General features: G+C 51.6%; 1 protein-coding gene across 1 annotated transcript; it reads left to right on the forward strand.

Annotated features, from left to right (window-relative positions):
- Positions 1-201: 201 nt before the first annotated feature.
- On the forward strand, positions 202-12,039 carry MRPL21 (mitochondrial ribosomal protein L21). The gene is made up of 7 exons (XM_032691687.1): positions 202-276; positions 2,254-2,314; positions 3,610-3,698; positions 5,641-5,804; positions 7,399-7,451; positions 11,123-11,226; positions 11,809-12,039. Exons 1-7 carry the CDS (start codon positions 246-248, stop codon positions 11,871-11,873), a joined length of 567 nt encoding a protein of 188 aa, XP_032547578.1. The 5' UTR covers positions 202-245; the 3' UTR covers positions 11,874-12,039.
- The last annotated feature ends 6,146 nt before the right edge of the window (positions 12,040-18,185 follow it).

The raw sequence follows: 18,185 nt of genomic DNA on the forward strand, positions 1-18,185 counted from the left end.
GGCCCCGCCCCTTCGCCGCACCGCTCGTTCACCCCGCCTCTCGCCCCGCCCACCGCCCACCGTGGCCCCGCCCCTTAGCCGCACCGCTTATTAACGCCCTCCCTTTGCCCCGCCCACTGCCCGCCTTGGCTCCGCCCCTTCACCATAACGCTCATTCGCGCCCTCCCTTTGCCCCGCCCCCCGCCCGCCGTGGCCCCGCCCCCCGCCCCGCCGCGCGGTTCCGTGTCCGGCGCGGGGTCACCGCGATGGCGGCGGCGGGAGCGCGACGGGCCGGAGGTGAGAGGGGACCGGGGACGGGACGGGACGGGGGAGGGAGCAGGAGAGGAGCGAGCTCTGCCTGCTGCTGGGATGAACGGAAAGAGCTCTGCCCGCTGCTGGGAAGGAAGGAAGGAAAGAATGAAGGAAGACGCTCTGCTGCTGGGATGGAGGGAAGGAAGGACGGAAGGAAGATGCTCTGCCTGCTGCTGGGAAGTGGAGAAGGATGGAAGGAAGATGCTCTGCCTGCTGCTGGGAAGTGGAGAAGGATGGAAGGAAGATGCTCTGCCTGCTGCTGGGAAGTGGGGAAGAAAGGAGAGGAAGGAGCTCTGCCTGTTGCTGGGAAGGAAGGGGCGAATGAAAGAAAGGAAGATGCTCTGCCTGCTGCTGGGATGGAAGGAATAAAGGGAAGGAAGGAAGATGCTCTGCCTGCTGCTGGGATGGAAGGAATAAAGGGAAGGAAGGAAGATACTCTGCCTGCTGCTGGGATGGAAGGAAGGAAAATGCCTGCTGCTGGGATGGAAGGAAGGAAAATACTCTGCCTGCTGCTGGGATGGAAGGAAGGAAAATACTCTGCCTGCTGCTGGGATGGAAGGAAGGAAAATGCTCTGCCTGCTGCTGGGATGGAAGGAAGGGAAGGAAGGAAAATGCTCTGCCTGCTGCTGGGATGGAAGGAATAAAGGGAAGGAAGGAAGATGCTCTGCCTGCTGCTGGGATGGAAGGAATAAAGGGAAGGAAAGAAGATGCTCTGCCTGCTGCTGGGATGGAAGGAATAAAGGGAAGGAAGGAAGATGCTCTGCCTGCTGCTGGGATGGAAGGAATAAAGGGAAGGAAAGAAGATGCTCTGCCTGCTGCTGGGATGGAAGGAATAAAGGGAAGGAAGGAAGATACTCTGCCTGCTGCTGGGATGGAAGGAATAAAGGGAAGGAAAGAAGATGCTCTGCCTGCTGCTGGGATGGAAGGAAGGGAAGGAAGGAAAATGCTCTGCCTGCTGCTGGGATGGAAGGAATAAAGGGAAGGAAGGAAGATGCTCTGCCTGCTGCTGGGATGGAAGGAATAAAGGGAAGGAAAGAAGATGCTCTGCCTGCTGCTGGGATGGAAGGAATAAAGGGAAGGAAGGAAGATGCTCTGCCTGCTGCTGGGATGGAAGGAATAAAGGGAAGGAAAGAAGATGCTCTGCCTGCTGCTGGGATGGAAGGAATAAAGGGAAGGAAGGAAGATACTCTGCCTGCTGCTGGGATGGAAGGAATAAAGGGAAGGAAAGAAGATGCTCTGCCTGCTGCTGGGATGGAAGGAAGGGAAGGAAGGAAAATGCTCTGCTTGCTGCTGGGATGGAAGGAAGGGAAGGAAGGAAGATGCTCTGCCTGCTGCTGGGATGGAAGGAATAAAGGGAAGGAAAGAAGCTGCTCTGCCTGCTGCTGGGATGGAAGGAATAAAGGGAAGGAAGGAAGATGCTCTGCCTGCTGCTGGGATGGAAGGAATAAAGGGAAGGAAAGAAGCTGCTCTGCCTGCTGCTGGGATGGAAGGAAAAAAGCTGCTCTGCCTGCTGCTGGGATGGAAGGAAGGAAAAAGTTCTTTCTGCTGCTGGGATGGAAGGAATGGAGGAAGGAAGGAAGGAGGCTGATCAGGGTCTCCACTGTTGTCTCCTGGCCCTGGTGTATCCCTGCCATGCACCCGATGGATGAGCCCTGGAGCTCTCCCCGCTGCAGAGGTGGAAGGAGCCGCTCAGAGCTTTCCCAGTATCGGCCTTGAACAGCCCAACAGGCAGAGGAACAAAAAGGAGAATCAGCTTGACGTAGTTTTTCTGGGCTGGTATAAACCCTTCAGCAAAATCCAGGAGATGGGGGGAATAGAGACTCCATCAGCCTCCTCCTTCCCAGCTGGGCTGGGAAGCTTGTCAGGGGCTGGAAGGGGCTTTCCAACCTCAGTGATTCTGGGATTCTGCAAAAGCCCAGCAGCTGCTGCCTGTTTTAATTCTTTTCCCTGTCTCCCTTTCAGCCTTCCTGCTTTCGGCCGCGGTCCGGCACCGGAGTTCCCAGAGCACATCACCACAGGAAGGGTGAGGAGTCATGTCACTGTGCCTCTTCCCACCTGGAATGCTGATCTGGAGTCATGTCACTGTGCCTCTTCCCACCTGGGATGCTGATCTGTCTCAGTGGGGTGGGGAGGGCAGCTGGTTCTCCTTTGGGAGGGAAGATTATCTGCCCCTTGCTCACTCCGTTGCTTCCCAGTGTTTTGGACTCTGCCTACCTTCAGTCACCTTTCCCAGAAGGATTCTTCCCTTCATTTTTATTTTATTTTTTATTTCTGTCCCATCCCTGGAAGTGTCCAAGGCCAGGTTGGACAGGACTTGGAGCTACCTGGGCTAGTGGAAGGTGTCCCAGCCCATGGCAGGGGGTGGGACTGGATGAGCTTTAAGATCCCTTCCAACCCAAATCATCCCGGGTGTGATACCCGCTGAATTCCAGACTTGCAGCACAGTCAGGTGGGATTAAGGGCCCAAGCGCTGCAGGACACCTGGAAGCTCCAGGCTTGGCTGTTTCCAGCCCTTTGGGAGCTGGTTTTTATGCCTTTATTCCATTCCTCGTGTTGGAATGGACCGAGTGCTGCTGGCTGTGACCAGGAGGGGACACTGCAGGAGCAGAGAATTCCTGCAGCAGGGAATAGCAGGAGATACTGTTCCCTCCATGGGAGGCAGCATGTTCCCGCTGATCCTCACGGATCAGAGATCCTTGGATCTCCACCTCTGGCATGGCACCCCAAATCCTCCCTGAACCCCGTGAGGCCTCAGTGCTTGTGGTCATGTGCTCACTGTGAGTTCCTGTTAAATTGAAGCCCTTTGGGATGTTTTGCTGGGTGTTGCAGAGTAAATCAGTAGAATGCAACTGCTTTTGAGTCAGTTTTGCCAGATCTCATGTTTATTCCTGAATATTTTTTGCAGTTGGTGCATCCTGTGTTGTTTATACAAAGTGTGGCACGCAGGAAAACATGAACTGCCCACTCATGGTGGGGATGGTGTTTACTTTTTCCTTTGGGATGGTGTTTACTAAATTTGGTAAATACTGTGGTATTTACTTAATCTACTAAACGTTCAGATTTCAGAAACCAAGGCCCTTGTGGTCATCTCGGGGACTTTTTCCAGGGCAAATCTCCCTCCTCTTGAAATCTTAAGTTTGGTTTTGTGGTATCACAGATTTTTGTTTAGCTGTTAAGTATAATCTTATGCCTTTTGGTCAGGTGTTTGTGAGTAAAATCCATTTCTACTCCACTCCTTTTACCTTCTTTCCTCTCCCTGTTTTACATCTCTTGGCAGTATCTGTTTGCTGCAATGAAATTTTAAATTGTCGTTTGCAGTCTTGTTGCCAAAACTTCCCTGTCTTCACCCCCGTGGCCTGAAGTGCCAAAACTTCCAGATCCAGTGGAAGAAGCCAAGTATCATGCAGGTAAAAGTCTCAAGTCTATTCCTCCAGCATTGCCTTGATGCCTGATTGCGCATAAATTCTGTTGGAGCTAGTTTGTGTTATTCACATTTTTGTCTTATTTCTCACACGTTTTCGTGTCACTGGAATTGTGCTCCAGCTGCTGGTTTTGGAGATTTGGGTACAATATGATTTGCCTTTAGTTTATGACAGCTTGTAGCATTCCCAGAGAAATCTTACCTGATGTGATAACGTGGCAGGAAACATCAAACAATATCTGAAAAACAAAACAAAACAAAAAAACCCCAAACCAAAACAAACAAACAAACAAACAAAAAACAGAAAAGGCATGAAGGAAACCTTTTTTTGGACAGGAGAAACCAGTTATTTTCCATTTACTGGCTAAATCAAAGCCAGCAGGAGCAGTTGGATGGTGGGCACATGGAGAGCTGGTGTATATTTTTGCATAAAACAGAACATCCAGCCAGGAGGAGCAGTTGGATGGTGGGCACAGGACAGACCTGCAGGGATGGGACATAAGGAAAGGAGTTCCGTATCTCCTCACAGGCTGTTTTGATTCTGATTTTTACCTCCTTTGTGCTCCTGGGATCGCTCGAGTGACAGATGGGAGTCTGTCCCTGTGTGTGACATAACCCAGGAGTGAACCACGAACGGCTCAGTTTGAGCCCCTGGAGCCCTGTGGGGAGCAGGATCCCATCCCTGATGGGTTCTCATGGGATCCCTCCTGCTGCTGATGAGCCTTGCATCGTTATCTCCTGGCTGGGCTTATCCAAAGGGAACAGCAGTGAGAGCATTTCAGTTCTGCCTCTTATTTCCTGGTGGCTGTGGGTATTTTAGGAAGGGTCGCTCCGCGTGGCGCCGAGATCCAAGCCAGGAATCACTTGATGTTTCCTGGCACTGGAGGTGTTGGAAGAGTTATCAACAACTCTTTATCCTGGTGGGAGCTGCAGCAGCTACTACTGCCCTGCAGCAAAAATAATTCGTGTTCCTGCCTCTACCTTTAACAGTTTGTATCCTCTGGCTTGAAACTTTGGACCCTTTCCGAGTGTTCCTGTAAGGATTGGGTTGGGTTTGCCTGGCTGCTGGATTCCTGCCTGTCCCAAAGGGATGTTCTGTTTACATTCCAAGAAAAGAAAAGATTCAGCCACTTTTTAGGACAGTGAGGCAAAACCTGTTTTTCTGAGCAGCCCGGGAAGGTGAGAAGCTGCTGTTTGGCAGTGGGATGGTGTCATTGAGCAACACCTTTTGGTGTTCCCATAAAAATTGGGTTTGGAGCCACTGCCCAGGAAGCTGATCACGGAGAGCGTTTATCCATGTGCAGGACCTGGTCTCTGGCATCTGTCCTGCTCCTGGCACCACTCTGTGGGCATGTGGGAAGAGATTTTCTCTGGGAAAGAGGGAGGGACAGCTCTCTCTTGTCCTCGCTGCAGGTACAAGTTCTCAGGCCAGGCTTTGTAATATGCTGGAGCCCTTTTCCCTGGTATTTTGCCAAGCCCTTCCCGATGTTCCTGCATGCTTTAGACACTAGTCAGTGGCTGGGCTGTTCTGCATATTACTTGAAAATGGAGAGAATTTGGAGGAAATCCTCCAAATGTGGGCATCATAGACAAGAGCTTTATATCTAAGTACAGTAATTTTTGGGATGCCTGAGGAATAGGCAGAGAGTCATCAGTGTAGAGTAGCTACACAGTGTATATACCAGGTGTTTACTCACGTGTGGGTTTGCCAGCACCTAAAATACAAATAGGGCATCAATTTTAGGAAAGGGGATTTTAAGATTTTAAGAAAGCGCGCCTGGGAAACAACATTGCCGTTGGTCCTTGCTGAAAGATTCCCGGGAGATGAGAGTTCTGGGAGGAGAGCAGAGTGGCTGGGTTAGTATTTACCAGCGTTTCCCACCTCCCTGGGGGTCCTGCCCTGCTCCCTCCCCGTGGTTTGCCAACAGAGGTGGTGCAGAAGGTGAACGGGATGATCTCCGCGGGGGAGTACGGGCGGCTCTTCGCCGTCGTCCACTTCGCCAGCAAGCAGTGGAAGGTCACCAGTGAAGACCTGATCATGATGGACAACGTGCTGGAGGCTGAGTGTGGAGACCGGATCCGGCTGGAAAAGGTGATGTCCCATGGCAGATTCCCTGTGAGCACCCCTTGAGGCAAAAACCCATCGCCGGTTTTAAACCCGCATCCCTGCGGGATCTCCCGCCCTCGCTCCAGCTCTTTGCTCTGTTCCAATCCCTTAGTTTCGTTCCAGTTTCAGTTAGTGATAATATTGTTGTGATTTCTGTTCAGCAGAGTCGTGCCAGACTCTGTGGGGAGACAGATTTTTGTTGTCCAAACTTCTTCCAAAAAAAAAAGAAAATGACGGTTGTTGTTTCCAGAGACAGCAGCAAAAGCCTCTGTTTGCCTTGAGACGCCAGCACCTCAGATCCCAGAATAATTTAGGTTGGGAAAGACCTGTAAGATCATAGAGTCCAACCTCTTAAGTCCTTGCAGGGCTCCCAGGGGGATTGTCACTCCTCAGGGCTCTGCAAGATCCTTATCTGACTGGGCTGGGTGGAGGCGGAGGGATGAGAATTGCCAGGATCCAAATCATACCTTTATCCTCAGCCTTGGATACCAGCAGGATCTTGCAGGGGGCTCATTAATCCAAACTGGAAGGAAATATTGTGGAGTGGAATTCTGCTACCTTCATGTTCTTGTTGGTTGTTAGAGCTGAGCAGGTAATTAAGGAAGTTTTTGTGCTCATCCACTGCTTCGAAGCCCAGTTTTGAGGCACCTTTTTAGGGATGTCCTCAGCTGTGTCCCACATCCCTGTAAAACAGAGAGGAGGGACTTGTGTGGTGTAGCCAGCTTGGAACGCAAAGCTCTGGATGGGAGTGAGAACTTGCCTAACACCAGAACCCTTTGGAGATTTTTCTGGCAATATCTGGTCTAAAACCAGAGTGAGAACTTCTCTGGACCATTTCTGTGCAGGTTTTAACGGCTGCCAGAGGATTTGGGGGAGAAATGGCTCTCCATGTGGCACCTGGGGACATGATCATGATTTAGGGGGGACTGTGGTGGTGCTGGGTTGATGGTTGGACTACACGACCTTGAAGGTCTTCCAGCCTCAATGATTCTGTGAAATGCTACCTCTTCCCACTGTATCCTCTCTTATCCTGCCTGTTCCTTGAGATAGTGACTGAAATGCCCCAAATCAGCAGGTCCCTGGGGTGGTGAATCCTCCAGATGTTCATTTCTTTATTTCTCATCTTGAGGCCTTATGGAGGGGAATTAGGCAAATGTTTCTCCACTGGGATTTGTAGCAATTGCTATAAAAATTGCTATAAAAATCTGATGGTTTAGGAGCTGCCATTTGTCCAGATCCCACAGGAGGAGAGTTATTCTTCATCCCTGATTGCTTTCCATATTTTTTACAGCTGCTGTTGAGCCAGGACAGAGAGGTTCAGTGTGTTCTGGTCATGGAGAAAGATACTTTGCAGTATGTTTTAGTGGGATGAGCTCTCTGGAAGACTAATGACTCTTGTCTCTTGCCTGTTAACAGCTCTCTCCCCACCACCCCTCTAGTTAGTGTCAGGTTTGAAATGTGGGAAGGCCTGCTGTTTTTAAGCAGCCTGACTCCTTTATGCCTGTAGGATTTGGAAGGTCCTGTTTGCATTTCTCTTGGGACAACGAGCAGTGATTTATGGCTGATCTATTTTCCCCAGGTTTTGCTGGTTGGTGCTGACGACTTCACGCTCATTGGAAGGCCACTGCTGGGGTAAGATGCTTCATAAAGGAATTATCTTACATTTTTGTATTTAATTGTAGCTTCAGGGCTCTGCACTCTCTGAAACTGGGATTTATCAGCTCTTTTTCCCAGCCCATTTGAAAGAGTCACCAATAAAACAGCTTGCCAGCCTCTGCTGACTCTCTCCCTCCCCAGTGCCCAGAGAGCAGCAAGTCCCAGTTCTGAGGTAACTGTGGGATATTCACCTCAGTTGGATCTTTTCCTCCTTGCACAAACTATCAGGAAATCTTGCTCTGCAACCTGTTCACTCCCTTACCCTAATTTTGGTGGCAGTCATCTTGAAATACCCCAGAAATCCTTTTCCATCCCTTAATCTGAATTGAGTTTTTAACCTGTTTCCTTTTGCCCTTGCCTTGCCCCAGCAGGCCTTAATCTTAATTTTAGCGTTCCTAATTTTCCCTTCCCCTTAGTCACATAATCCAGCAGTGAGAGAACTTGTGGGAAGTTTATCCCTTGGCACTGTCTCCTTCCCAGTGCTGTAGGACTTGCTGTACAGAATCCCTGCTCCCTCAGCCTTTTCCTTCCCAAAAGGAAGGGGGATGTGGACCAGGTGCTATTACTCAGCAAAAGCAAAGTCCTGACCTGTTGTTCTCCCTGGGACAGGAGGTTTTAGTGGGAAAACACACAGGATGAGGAGCGTTGCAGGTGCTCAGAGTACCTGGAAGCCCTGGCTGTGGGCTTGGCTTTAACTGTGGCAAAGAACAGCCAGGTGAGGAGGGACTTGGACACCTGGGAATTATTTCTTGGTGGCTTTTAGGTTCAGGCTAGAAAAACCACCTGGTTTTCAGGTGGTTTCACTGCTGAGTCTCTCTCAGGGGGAGCTGGTGGTATTTAGGAGTTATTGGTACAGTTATGGCTGAGGGAAGGGGAAAGAAGAAAGAGAGGGAGAAAGAAGAGGGGAAGGGAGAAGAGAGAAAGGAAAGGGGAAAGGTGAAAGGAGGAAGGGAAGGGTGTCACCAGCAGCATGAGCTGCAGTTTTCCCACAGAATTCCCTGAACCACAGACACTTTAGAGAGGAGAGGAGAGGCTGGATGAGATCACAGGCAGTTTTGTTTTTTCTGTGGTTTTGTAAATAAACACCCCAGTGAGTGCTCACAGTGCCTGAGACACTTCACCCCCTCAGCTCCCAGGCGTGTCCCGTTTGGGACAGCTGGCTGTGGTTTGTTTCTCTGATTCCTCCCAGGATGACACTCCTTTAAACCCCGAAAAAGCAGCAGTGCCCCAACCCCATATCTGCGTGGTGGAGGCTATTCTGGGAGAGCTCCTGGCTGGCTCCTGGAATCCCTGGAATCCCTTGGGCTCCCTGTTTGTCCGGGTCTGTGGATGCCCCGCCTGGCACAAGGGCACGAGCCCGTGTTAGACCTGAGCGGAGGGAAAGGTGCCTCCATGAGAAAGTCTGGATTATTTCTCGGCAAAATACACCTGATGGGGAATTTTTCCCTCTAGGTGAACCTGTTTCTGCTCCTCCCTGCCCTTTTTTGCAGTGGAAATGTTGAAGTCCATGGAGCTGTTCCTGTCACAGCCAGCCAGGCTGGGATTCAGTCCTGCAGGGAGCGAGCTTGGCAGCTGGAATTATGACCTCCAAGAGTTATGATCCCGTGGGGTTGTAGCCTGCCTGGATCTTTTTTTTCTTTCTCTGCCTCACGACAACACCTTTCAGCCCAGCTCAGATCCCTGAGATTTCAGGCGTGGGTTTCTTTTCACCTCCTGCAAAAATCCCACCCCTGTGCTTTGCCATGAAACGTTTTGCTGCTGAAGACAGCAGGCCCAGCTGTGTCGGGCTCTGGGAAATGTGTGACCCCCTTCTTATTTTTATGGACATTCCAGTCATACCTAAAACATTTGATAGAGATTTTTATTTTTATTTTTTTTCCTCGGGCTCTGTTTGGCTCAGAACTTTTTTTCTGCTCACGTGCTCTTCACTAGCAAGTTGGTTTCTGCTGTGCTTCAGCCTCTCACCAGCAGTTCCTGGTGCTGTGTCCAACAGAGAAGGACTCACCAGGGCCTTGAATCCAGGAAGTTTAGCTCCCAAATTACGGTGGTAAACCACGGCTGTGAGTGCAGTTTACTCTCTGGTTTCTCCCTCAGCGTTTCAGGGCTTGTGTGTGGTTCAGTAGTGCTGAATCTGGATCACATCCTGGAGCTGGGATGTCAGGGTCACCCACTGGTCTCTTAAAATCTAGATTTTTTTTTTTTTTGTCTGTTTTCTTCTGGGTTAGTCACTAACTGCAGATATATCGGTTTCCTCCTCCCTCCAGGATTCAGTCTCTGATTTAATCACACCCCCCCCCCGTGTGGATTTTAAGAGGGATTGCGACTGTCTGAAGCCTTTGGCCTCCCAGTGACCTTGCTGGAACAATTTAGGCTGGATGGGCTTCCCCCTCTGCCCCCCTCAAGTGCAGACAGAGCAGTTTGTCAGCAAAATGGTCTTTAAATGTCTTCCTGTGGCAAAGTTAACGAGCTTTTAATGGCATTCTGCAGTGCTGTGCACGGAAGGGTGGCTGCTCCTCCTCCCCTGCGGCTCTGACTAAACCCCCCCCCGGGCCAGAGCTCCAGTCTGGCTCTTTTTTGGAGATTCTCACCTACCCAGAGAGGAGGAGCTGTGCAGACAGGGAGCTGGTCCTGCCTCCACCACCTTATTTTCCAGACCTGGAGTTTCTCAGAGAGCAGCTGGGCAGCCCAGAGCTCTTTTATTTTTTTGGGGGGGGGGGAGGAATGGGGAGGATTTCTCTTCTCTGAGCTCTGCAAACCCCTGGGTGGGCAGGAGGTGTTGGTGTGTGTCCAGTTACTCTGGTTTTCCTCACCTGTGAAGGCAGTAAAGGCTGTATTCCCTTGGTCTCCATGCTCAGGGAGGAAGGGTGTGTACTGGCTGGGAATTGCCGCGTGCACAAATGAGATCCAGCAATAATTTGAGCCTTTGAGGGATCTCACCTGAGCTCCCCCAGAGCTGTACCTGGAATCCTCAGTGAGTCCCCATCTGCTCTTCCAAACTGGGGTAAACAAAGAGGACAGACCAGAAGTGGGAGGCACAAGAGGTGTGTGGGAGGAGAAGGGAGTTGCTCCAGCAGCCACTGGCTGTTGTTCCTGCCAGAAACAGTGGGATGAATCCCAGGGCACTGAACGTTTGCCATGACTTCCTCAGGTGAGACTTTTTTTTTTTCCAGCTGTCTGTGATGCTTTAGAGAAGGAGGAAGGACTTGTGTGGTGACCAGGAGACGAGGAGGAAGGATTTCTTTTACTGACCAGGAGAAGGGGCTGTGGGTGGGGGTTGAACCTGTCCCAAAAGCAAAGCAGGACACGTGAGATCACCTGCAGGTGCCAGGGGAGTTTTATCTCGCTACAATCCCGCAAGTTCCTGCAGGTTCCTCTCCCTCCTGCCTCCCTCAGGTGGAGTGATCTCATCCCTCACATGACTGGCAAGTTCTGCTCTGTGAACTGTCACATCACCTGAGCCAGGTACAGCACCTTGGAGGCTTTTGGGTTTGCCTTTGTCCTCCTGTGGTGACCCTCTAATTTCCACGGATCTGGGCTGTGGAGGCAGGATCTGGCTCTGTCAGGCAGGATGTGTTATCCCTGTGTCTCTTTTCCCAGTAGAAGGGGAATATTAAAAGCATCACTTTGTTATTTAACTCATTTTTAAGGAAAGACCTGGTCCGTGTGGAGGCCACAGTGATCGAGAAGACGGAGTCGTGGCCCAAAATCCACATGCGCTTCTGGAAGAGGCACAACTATCAGAGGAAGAAAAGTAAGAGGGAAAGAACACATCTCCTTCCCTGCTGGCTGGTGCTGGATGTGGGAGGGGGAGGTACTATGGCACAAGGGTCTGAGGAAGGTTGTTCTCCGTGTGCCCAGAGCCCCTCAGGGCCCAGCCCACCGCCCCCAGTGTGCCCACGGAGCACCAGGATTTAATATCCCCTCAGTCCAGGGAACACACCTTGTGTTCCCTGACCTTGCTGGCAATAAACTTCCTGGGCTGGAAAGCAATCCTGTTCTCTCTTCCCAAAGCCTTAAAACATTGGATGTGTTGTCACAGGTACCAGCGAGCCTGGACAGGGTCCTGTGGCAGGTTTTGGTTGCCAAATGACTCTCCCTTCTCTGAGGGGGGGGGGAAATTATGGCTGTTTTTGTATGGAATGAATGGTAAAGCCTTGACCGGGCTGCCCCAGTCCCACGGGAGCCCTGGGACCTCCTGGCCATGCCATCCCCATGGAATGCTGCTGTCTGCCAGCACAGCCCTCCAGGAGCCCTGGGACCAGGTGGGCACCAGGTTTGTGCTGTCACCTGATCCTAATCCTTTTTTTTCTTTCCTCTTTTCCTTCTTTTCCAGTCATTAGGAACCCCCAGACCGTCCTGCGGATCAACACCATCGAAATCTACCCGTGTTTGTCCTGATTGATGGGGGGGGAGGGAAGGTGTGGCTGGGAATCATCACTGCTCCAGGCAATCATGGAAACAAAACTGCCTCAGCATTGCAAAGTTCTGGACTTGCTGCTGTAGTGGGAAATGGAAACTTCTGCGTGCTGTCTTTTCAAAATAATGAAATATTTTTTGAACTGTCGTTCCAGCCTCGATGGTTTTTATTTGCCAGGAGGTTTTAAACACCTGGGATCCATGGCTGGCTGCCCAGCCCCTTCGTGCCTGGTGCATCCTTTTGCCTCCACACCTCTCTGGGAGCTTTAGGAATTCAGGCCCTCTAAAAGCTCTGGTCATGTAATTCCCAGCATTGTGTGGCTTCAGGGAATGCCCACAGGACTGTAAAGAGCTGTGAAACAAGGTGACTTCAGGGCCCCAAAATCTACTCCCAGATCGTGGCAAGTGGTGAAAATCCTTCTTAAGGATTAGCAGTGGGAAATGGAGCTGGAAAATTGCCCTCCTGAAGGTGAGCAGCACTGCACTGTCTGCGTGTGTAACACTTTAAAATAAGACACCAGTCGCTCAGGAGGGGTTTGTGCCTATCTCAGAGCTGGGTTTTGACCTACTGAGTGTATTCCATGTCTAGATCCTGGTGTTTTCCTTGCCTGCGTGTTGAGCACTGTCCCTTTCTGAGCAGCACATGCAAGGCCAGGTGTATCCAGCCAGGGTCTGTAGGTGTTTCTGGGCTGGATATCAACCAGAAGGATTTTCATGGGGTTTCTCAGCAGGCTCTTGGGGGTAGCTGTGGGATTCCCTACAGTCCCACGGGAAGGGATAACAGGCCCTGCTCACCTGGTCACTTCCCCAGGGAACATCTTGCTTCAGGCTGGGAGGAGATCCATGTTTGGTGTCCTTGTGCCCCACCACGGTGGCTCCTCCTGGGACCGAGGTTGCCAGAACCCTGTGCTGAAGGAAGTGAAGGTTTTGATCCATCTGGGGCTTGTCCTGGGTGTCCAATCTCACCATTCCTTCGGGAGATCACTTGAGGTGCCAGTTTGCTTTTCACCTGCCTGACTCGAGCTGGAGAAGGATCCAGATGGGGCCTGGGTTGAGCTGGATCTGCAGAGGCTGACTCACCCCTTCCTATCTGGGATCCTCTGGCATGGATAGGCCTTGGGAATGCTGCTCCTTCCCTGCTGCTGAGGTTGGATGCCCAGTTTTAAACAGCTGATGGATGGCTTGAATCATCGTTCCCAAGCTCTTAAAACTGAAGGGGTGGGGAGACCCCTACAAAAATCATCTCCCACCTCTCCCCTTCTCCCACAGGTGTGATTCCAGTTCCACACTGGACCCACAGAGCCCAGCAGCAGGCAGAGGCTGTTGTGGGCTGGCACGAGGTGCCTTCCTCTGGGATACAGGCTGTTCCTGATCCACGGCGGAAGCAGCTGAAGGAATTGGACTGGAAACCCTCAGTCCCTCTGTGTTTAGGTGCTGGGGCTAAGAAACAGCATGTCTTGGCTTTAAGGGGATGTAGCAGGAATGTTCTGTCCTTCCCAGATAGGAAGGAACGCTTGGAAATAACAAGAGATTCAGGGCTTGGAAACATGGAGGGAAGAGGCCCGTGTGGAGTCAAAAGAAAAGCCAAGTGGCTTAAGTTCTGTAAAACTGATCCCCAAAAAAGCCCTTGGGAATGTGATTCTGATCCAAGTGAGACACTGTACAAAATCAGGGTGGTTGCACAGCGTTTTGGGGGAGAAAAATGCGGGAAGAGAAAATCAACCACTATCAGAAAGTTTTTTGTTTGAAAATCTAATACAAAATTAGAGCAATGTATTCATTTTTTATTGGAATTACTCATTAAGACTGAGGGAAAAGGGGATTATTTTAACATTTGTTTCAGGGGAATTTAAAAAAAAAAAAAAGCTTTTTGCAATTCCAGGTGGAAGCGGGGATCCCAGGTTTTCCATGGAGAAGTCACAGGTCTCCATGTGGCTTCATGTGTTGGGGACTGATCCTTGTGACCCTCTTCCTGGTGCTAAATAGCACTTACATAGGTTAAGGAGAGGAATTTCTCACCAAAGCGGGTTTGTACTGATTCATGGTGGGAATTTATCTGTTAGGACAGAACATCACGTCGGATCCGGGTGGAATTTGAGATCCTTTGCCCAGAGTTAGATCCACGTGGGTCAGACAAGAACCAGGCCTGGGCTCTGGCCACCCCTGTGGCGTCTGTCCCCCCTGGAAGGAGGCCGGAGAGCCGGAGCAGAGGGCATCTGCTGGGAATCTGAGCGAATTCCAGCGCTGATCCCTGCCCGCTGGCCACAAAGCCACTGCCTGTGCTGCTCCTCTCGTGCTTTCCAAGAATTCCGGCAGCACTCCGAGGCAGCAGGACAACTGGCTGTGCAGCTCTGACATTTCCCATACTGAGGAAGCGTTGTTTTCTTGCCAGCTGCAAGGTTTGCTTGGGAATAGCTGTCGGAAATCGCTCAGGAGGTGCCATTGCTGCGCTGCCGGCTCTGCTCTGGCATCCCCCCGTTTTGGGCAGGAATACCCGGGTGCAGCTGAGTGGATCCCTGGCCCTGCTGCTCCCTGGATCCCAGGTGCATGTCCTCCCAGAGTCCCTCCTGCCCTCCCCTCTCCGGAGGAGCCAAGGGAGGTGTTTGAATCCCTGATTTCCTGTGTGCTGAGCCCAGCCCTGACTTCCTCCTCTGCCCTTTCAGGAGTGGCCTGAGGCAACTGAATTCATTTGTGGCTGCAGGTTTTTCCACCCCCCTCAGGTCCAGCTGCTTCAGAGCGAGGTTTCCATCATTTCAAAGGCTGATCCTGTTCCAACACCCCCCCCCTCTGTGCTTCAGATGTTGCACCTTTGAGGGGCTTGGACTTGGGGTTTCGCATCCTGACAGTGAAATCGTCCTCGTGATTGAAGGGGAAACAGCCCCTCCTGGTCATCCCACAGGATCACTTTTTGCAGCATTTCTGGAGGTTTAAATCACCTCCATGATGGGGTTCCTCTCCCTTCCCTGGGCACGTTGCTCTGTGTTCTAAAACCAGCTTCCCAAGCAAAGCCATTCCCGTGGTGGGAAACTTCCTGCGGTGTGGAGCCTGATGGAGCGTGGCAGAAGTGGTCTGTGGCAGTGCCCTCCTTCCCAACAGCTGGCTCCTGTGGAAAAACTAAGTGCAGGAAACTCCTCTGGGGACCCAGAGGGCAGCAAAGGGATTTTAGCAGCTCCGTTAGGATACGTGGATCGCACGGTCTGCCAGCCCCGTGAGCTGCCGGAGTTCATCCAGTGGCAAAGCAGCTTGGAAAGCTCTTGGGACATGTTGTTCAGGCCCTGGGGCGGGGGGGAAATGCTGTTAATTTGTCCCTTCCGTGTGTTTTTTTTCCCCTGATGGCTTCGTGAAGGCGTCTTTGAACTCTGACGCGGAGCCAGATTTATTTTCTCAGCGTGATCCGGACGCGCTTCGGAATCCGCTTCAGTGACAGACAGAACGGGACACCAGGAACCCGTGCTGGTTGGATTTTTCTTGTGCTAGAGGTTTTATCATCTCCTGTGGCCTAAAAACCATCCTTTTATTAATAAAATAAAGGAAATGCTTCCCCAGCGGGTCTGGGCTGATGCGAATCCCGCACGGAGAAGTCCGGCTGCAGCCGGAGCGCCTGGGCAGTGCTGGGGCTCAGGGGCTTTCATCTGTTTTCCCTCTTGCTATTTATAGCACGTGGAGAAGCAACTGGGATCCGTGTCCCTGCTCCTGTGCCTCGCCCTGGATGTGAACGTGGTTTCACGGCTGCAGCAGGGCCAGGGATCGGGTTCGGAAGGAACGGGGCGAGTCCACGGAGGGCACGAGGAAGGTGAGGGCCTGAAGGCTGGGGGGACCCTTGGGGGTGCTGGGTTTGCTGTAACAACCCAAAATGTGTTTATTGACAGGGCAGCACGGCTTTGGTTTTATCCCTGATGGCTCCATCTGGCATTAACTCCCCCGGCAGCCGAGCCGCACACGGGAATGTCTGTGCAGTCATCAGTGAGTGACAATTAAATGCGATGGGTGAGCTGGAAACAGGTTTGAGCCCTTGAAATGGAGGCTCAGGAGAGGAGCTAAACCTTGTTGGAGATACTTTGAGATGCCTTGGTCATTTTTGAAAACTGGAGTTGGCTCCTGCATGGACTTGCTGGCATCCCATGCCTTTGGATCAACTAATGTAGAGAAAATGGACTGCTGTTATTTTATTTTCCTTTCCTAAATAAAACCACACCATTGCTGTCTTTCAGAAGCAACGAAGTTCAATTTTTTTGGCAGCTGTCAAATAGCTGATGATCCACAGGGAAGTGGTTTGGAGCACAGAACAGGATCCCCCTGATCTGAGACTGCAGCCTGAGGAGATTTGGTTCTTTGCTTTAGGCCAACTTTTCATTTCAGCTGATTTTTTTTGTTTGCAGGGCTGTGATTCATGGGAGCCCCTGGCCTCTTTCCCAGAGCAGACTCCATCATGTCTTTATAAAACAGCAAGTATGGAATGGCCCGGCCACAAATATTTCAGCAGAAAACAATATCCCCTGCACCTCTCCCACCTGGCTCTGCCACAGGTGGCTTACTCAGTGATGGCAGATGATAAAGTCCTGTTTCCACTGTCACCCAGCCAAACATTCCCTGGCAAACGTGGGACGTGGCGCTGAGTGTTCCTGTGGGAACACACATGTGGCTCCCACCATGCCAGGGAGATCCGTGCGTGAGGAGCAGGAGTTTCTCTGGGTAGTCCCCAGATGTGCTGTCAGGGACACAACCCCCTCCCAGCTGCAGGGCCCACACTGACCTTTCCCTAAAGAATCCAGGGGTGTATTTTTTCTGGAGCAGTGATCCAACCCAGTGATCCAACCCAGCCTGGTCTGGGGGTGGTGTAAAGGGAGGTGAAGTGATTTTCCCAAGGTGGCTTCCATGTTAACTCCGTGCTTCTTGTCCATTTGTTCCCTCATCCCTGCAAATCTGTGCCCTGTTGATGCACTTGGAATTGAGGCAGGCAGAGGTGTACAGGTGTGACTGCCTGGCTTCCAGCACGAGGGCAGCATCCCTTGGAGCAGCAGGAATCGTTACTCTGGATTCCCCCAGCCAGGGACCTGCTGGCCAGTTCCTGCCTTCCAAAAAGCGCAGGGGTTGCTTTTCCACGAAATTTGGCCATTTTTTTGTCACGCAACTTGCAGGAAAAGGATTTTCTCTGTGGCTTATCCCTCATTTGCCTGAAATCAGGCAATGTATTAAAACTGGCGTTGCAGAGGATCAGGCAAGAAGAGGAGTTGATTGCAGACATCTCATTTCCGTAGGAAACGGGGCTAAAAATAGGGAAGGATCATAACGGAGACTTCTTTTTCTTGACACCCTGCTGTTCCCCAGCTGGGAATCAGCTTTTGTCCCGAAATCCGAGGTTTATTGCCTTGCTGGTGTTTTCTGGGCCCCAGATGTAGCCATGAGCCTTTGGAGAAGCTGGAGCAGGGCTGTTGCCAGTGGCTGATACACAGGGAGACACACGTGATGGCAAAGTGGGGGTTTGGGTGAGGTCTGCTCCCTCTCCAGGCTCCCCACAGCAGCCCCTGTGTTATCCAGGGCCCCTCTCCAGCACTAATCCTGCTGGCAGCCGTGCTCCTGATAACCCTCTGGGGCTGGATGAGTGCTGATGTCTCCATAGGCACCAGCAGTGTTCCCTTTGGACATCTGACACGGGCTATAAATACCAGGTGGGTTCATGTTCCCTCCAGCACCAGTGCCAAGTCACCCGAGATGGGCAGACAGAGATCCCTGTGCCACAGAAAGGGGTGCAGCCCTTGGAAAAAGGACTGAGTCCTTCGTGTGGGCATTTGAGGGCTCCACACTCCTGGCCAGGTCCCTTCTGCTGGTGTTTGCAGCACTGGTGTCACCTGGCATCTGCACCCCACAGGCCAGCGGCGTCCTGGAGTCTGATGGAGACAGCTGAGGTGTTGCCAGGCTTTTCCCTTTTTTCCAGGACACCCAACACACATCCCTGCCCGCTCCAGGTACTGCTCTGAGCTGTGCACTCGTTACCTGCACATCTTGTTCCTGGGTACACCCTTACACTGGTGTTTAACAGCCTGGTGATGCTGCTGCACCAAAACACACAAAGTTTGGTTCCAGGCCTGGTGTGAATTCCTTGCTCTTTGATATCCACGGGGATTTTAGTGGGTGGTTTGTGTTGGAGCCGGGGTTCACTCCTTTCCCTGCTTGTGGTTGAGGGGAAGGGGAGATGAGGGGAAAGGCTGAGGCTGACCCACCTCCTGTCATCTCTATTAATTTGTCTTATGCACAAACGTGGAGGAAATCGTGATTTCAGGCTGGGAGTTGGGG

The sequence above is a fragment of the Chiroxiphia lanceolata genome, chromosome 6 (assembly GCF_009829145.1).
Source record: "Chiroxiphia lanceolata isolate bChiLan1 chromosome 6, bChiLan1.pri, whole genome shotgun sequence".
Taxonomy (NCBI): Eukaryota; Metazoa; Chordata; class Aves; order Passeriformes; family Pipridae; genus Chiroxiphia; species Chiroxiphia lanceolata.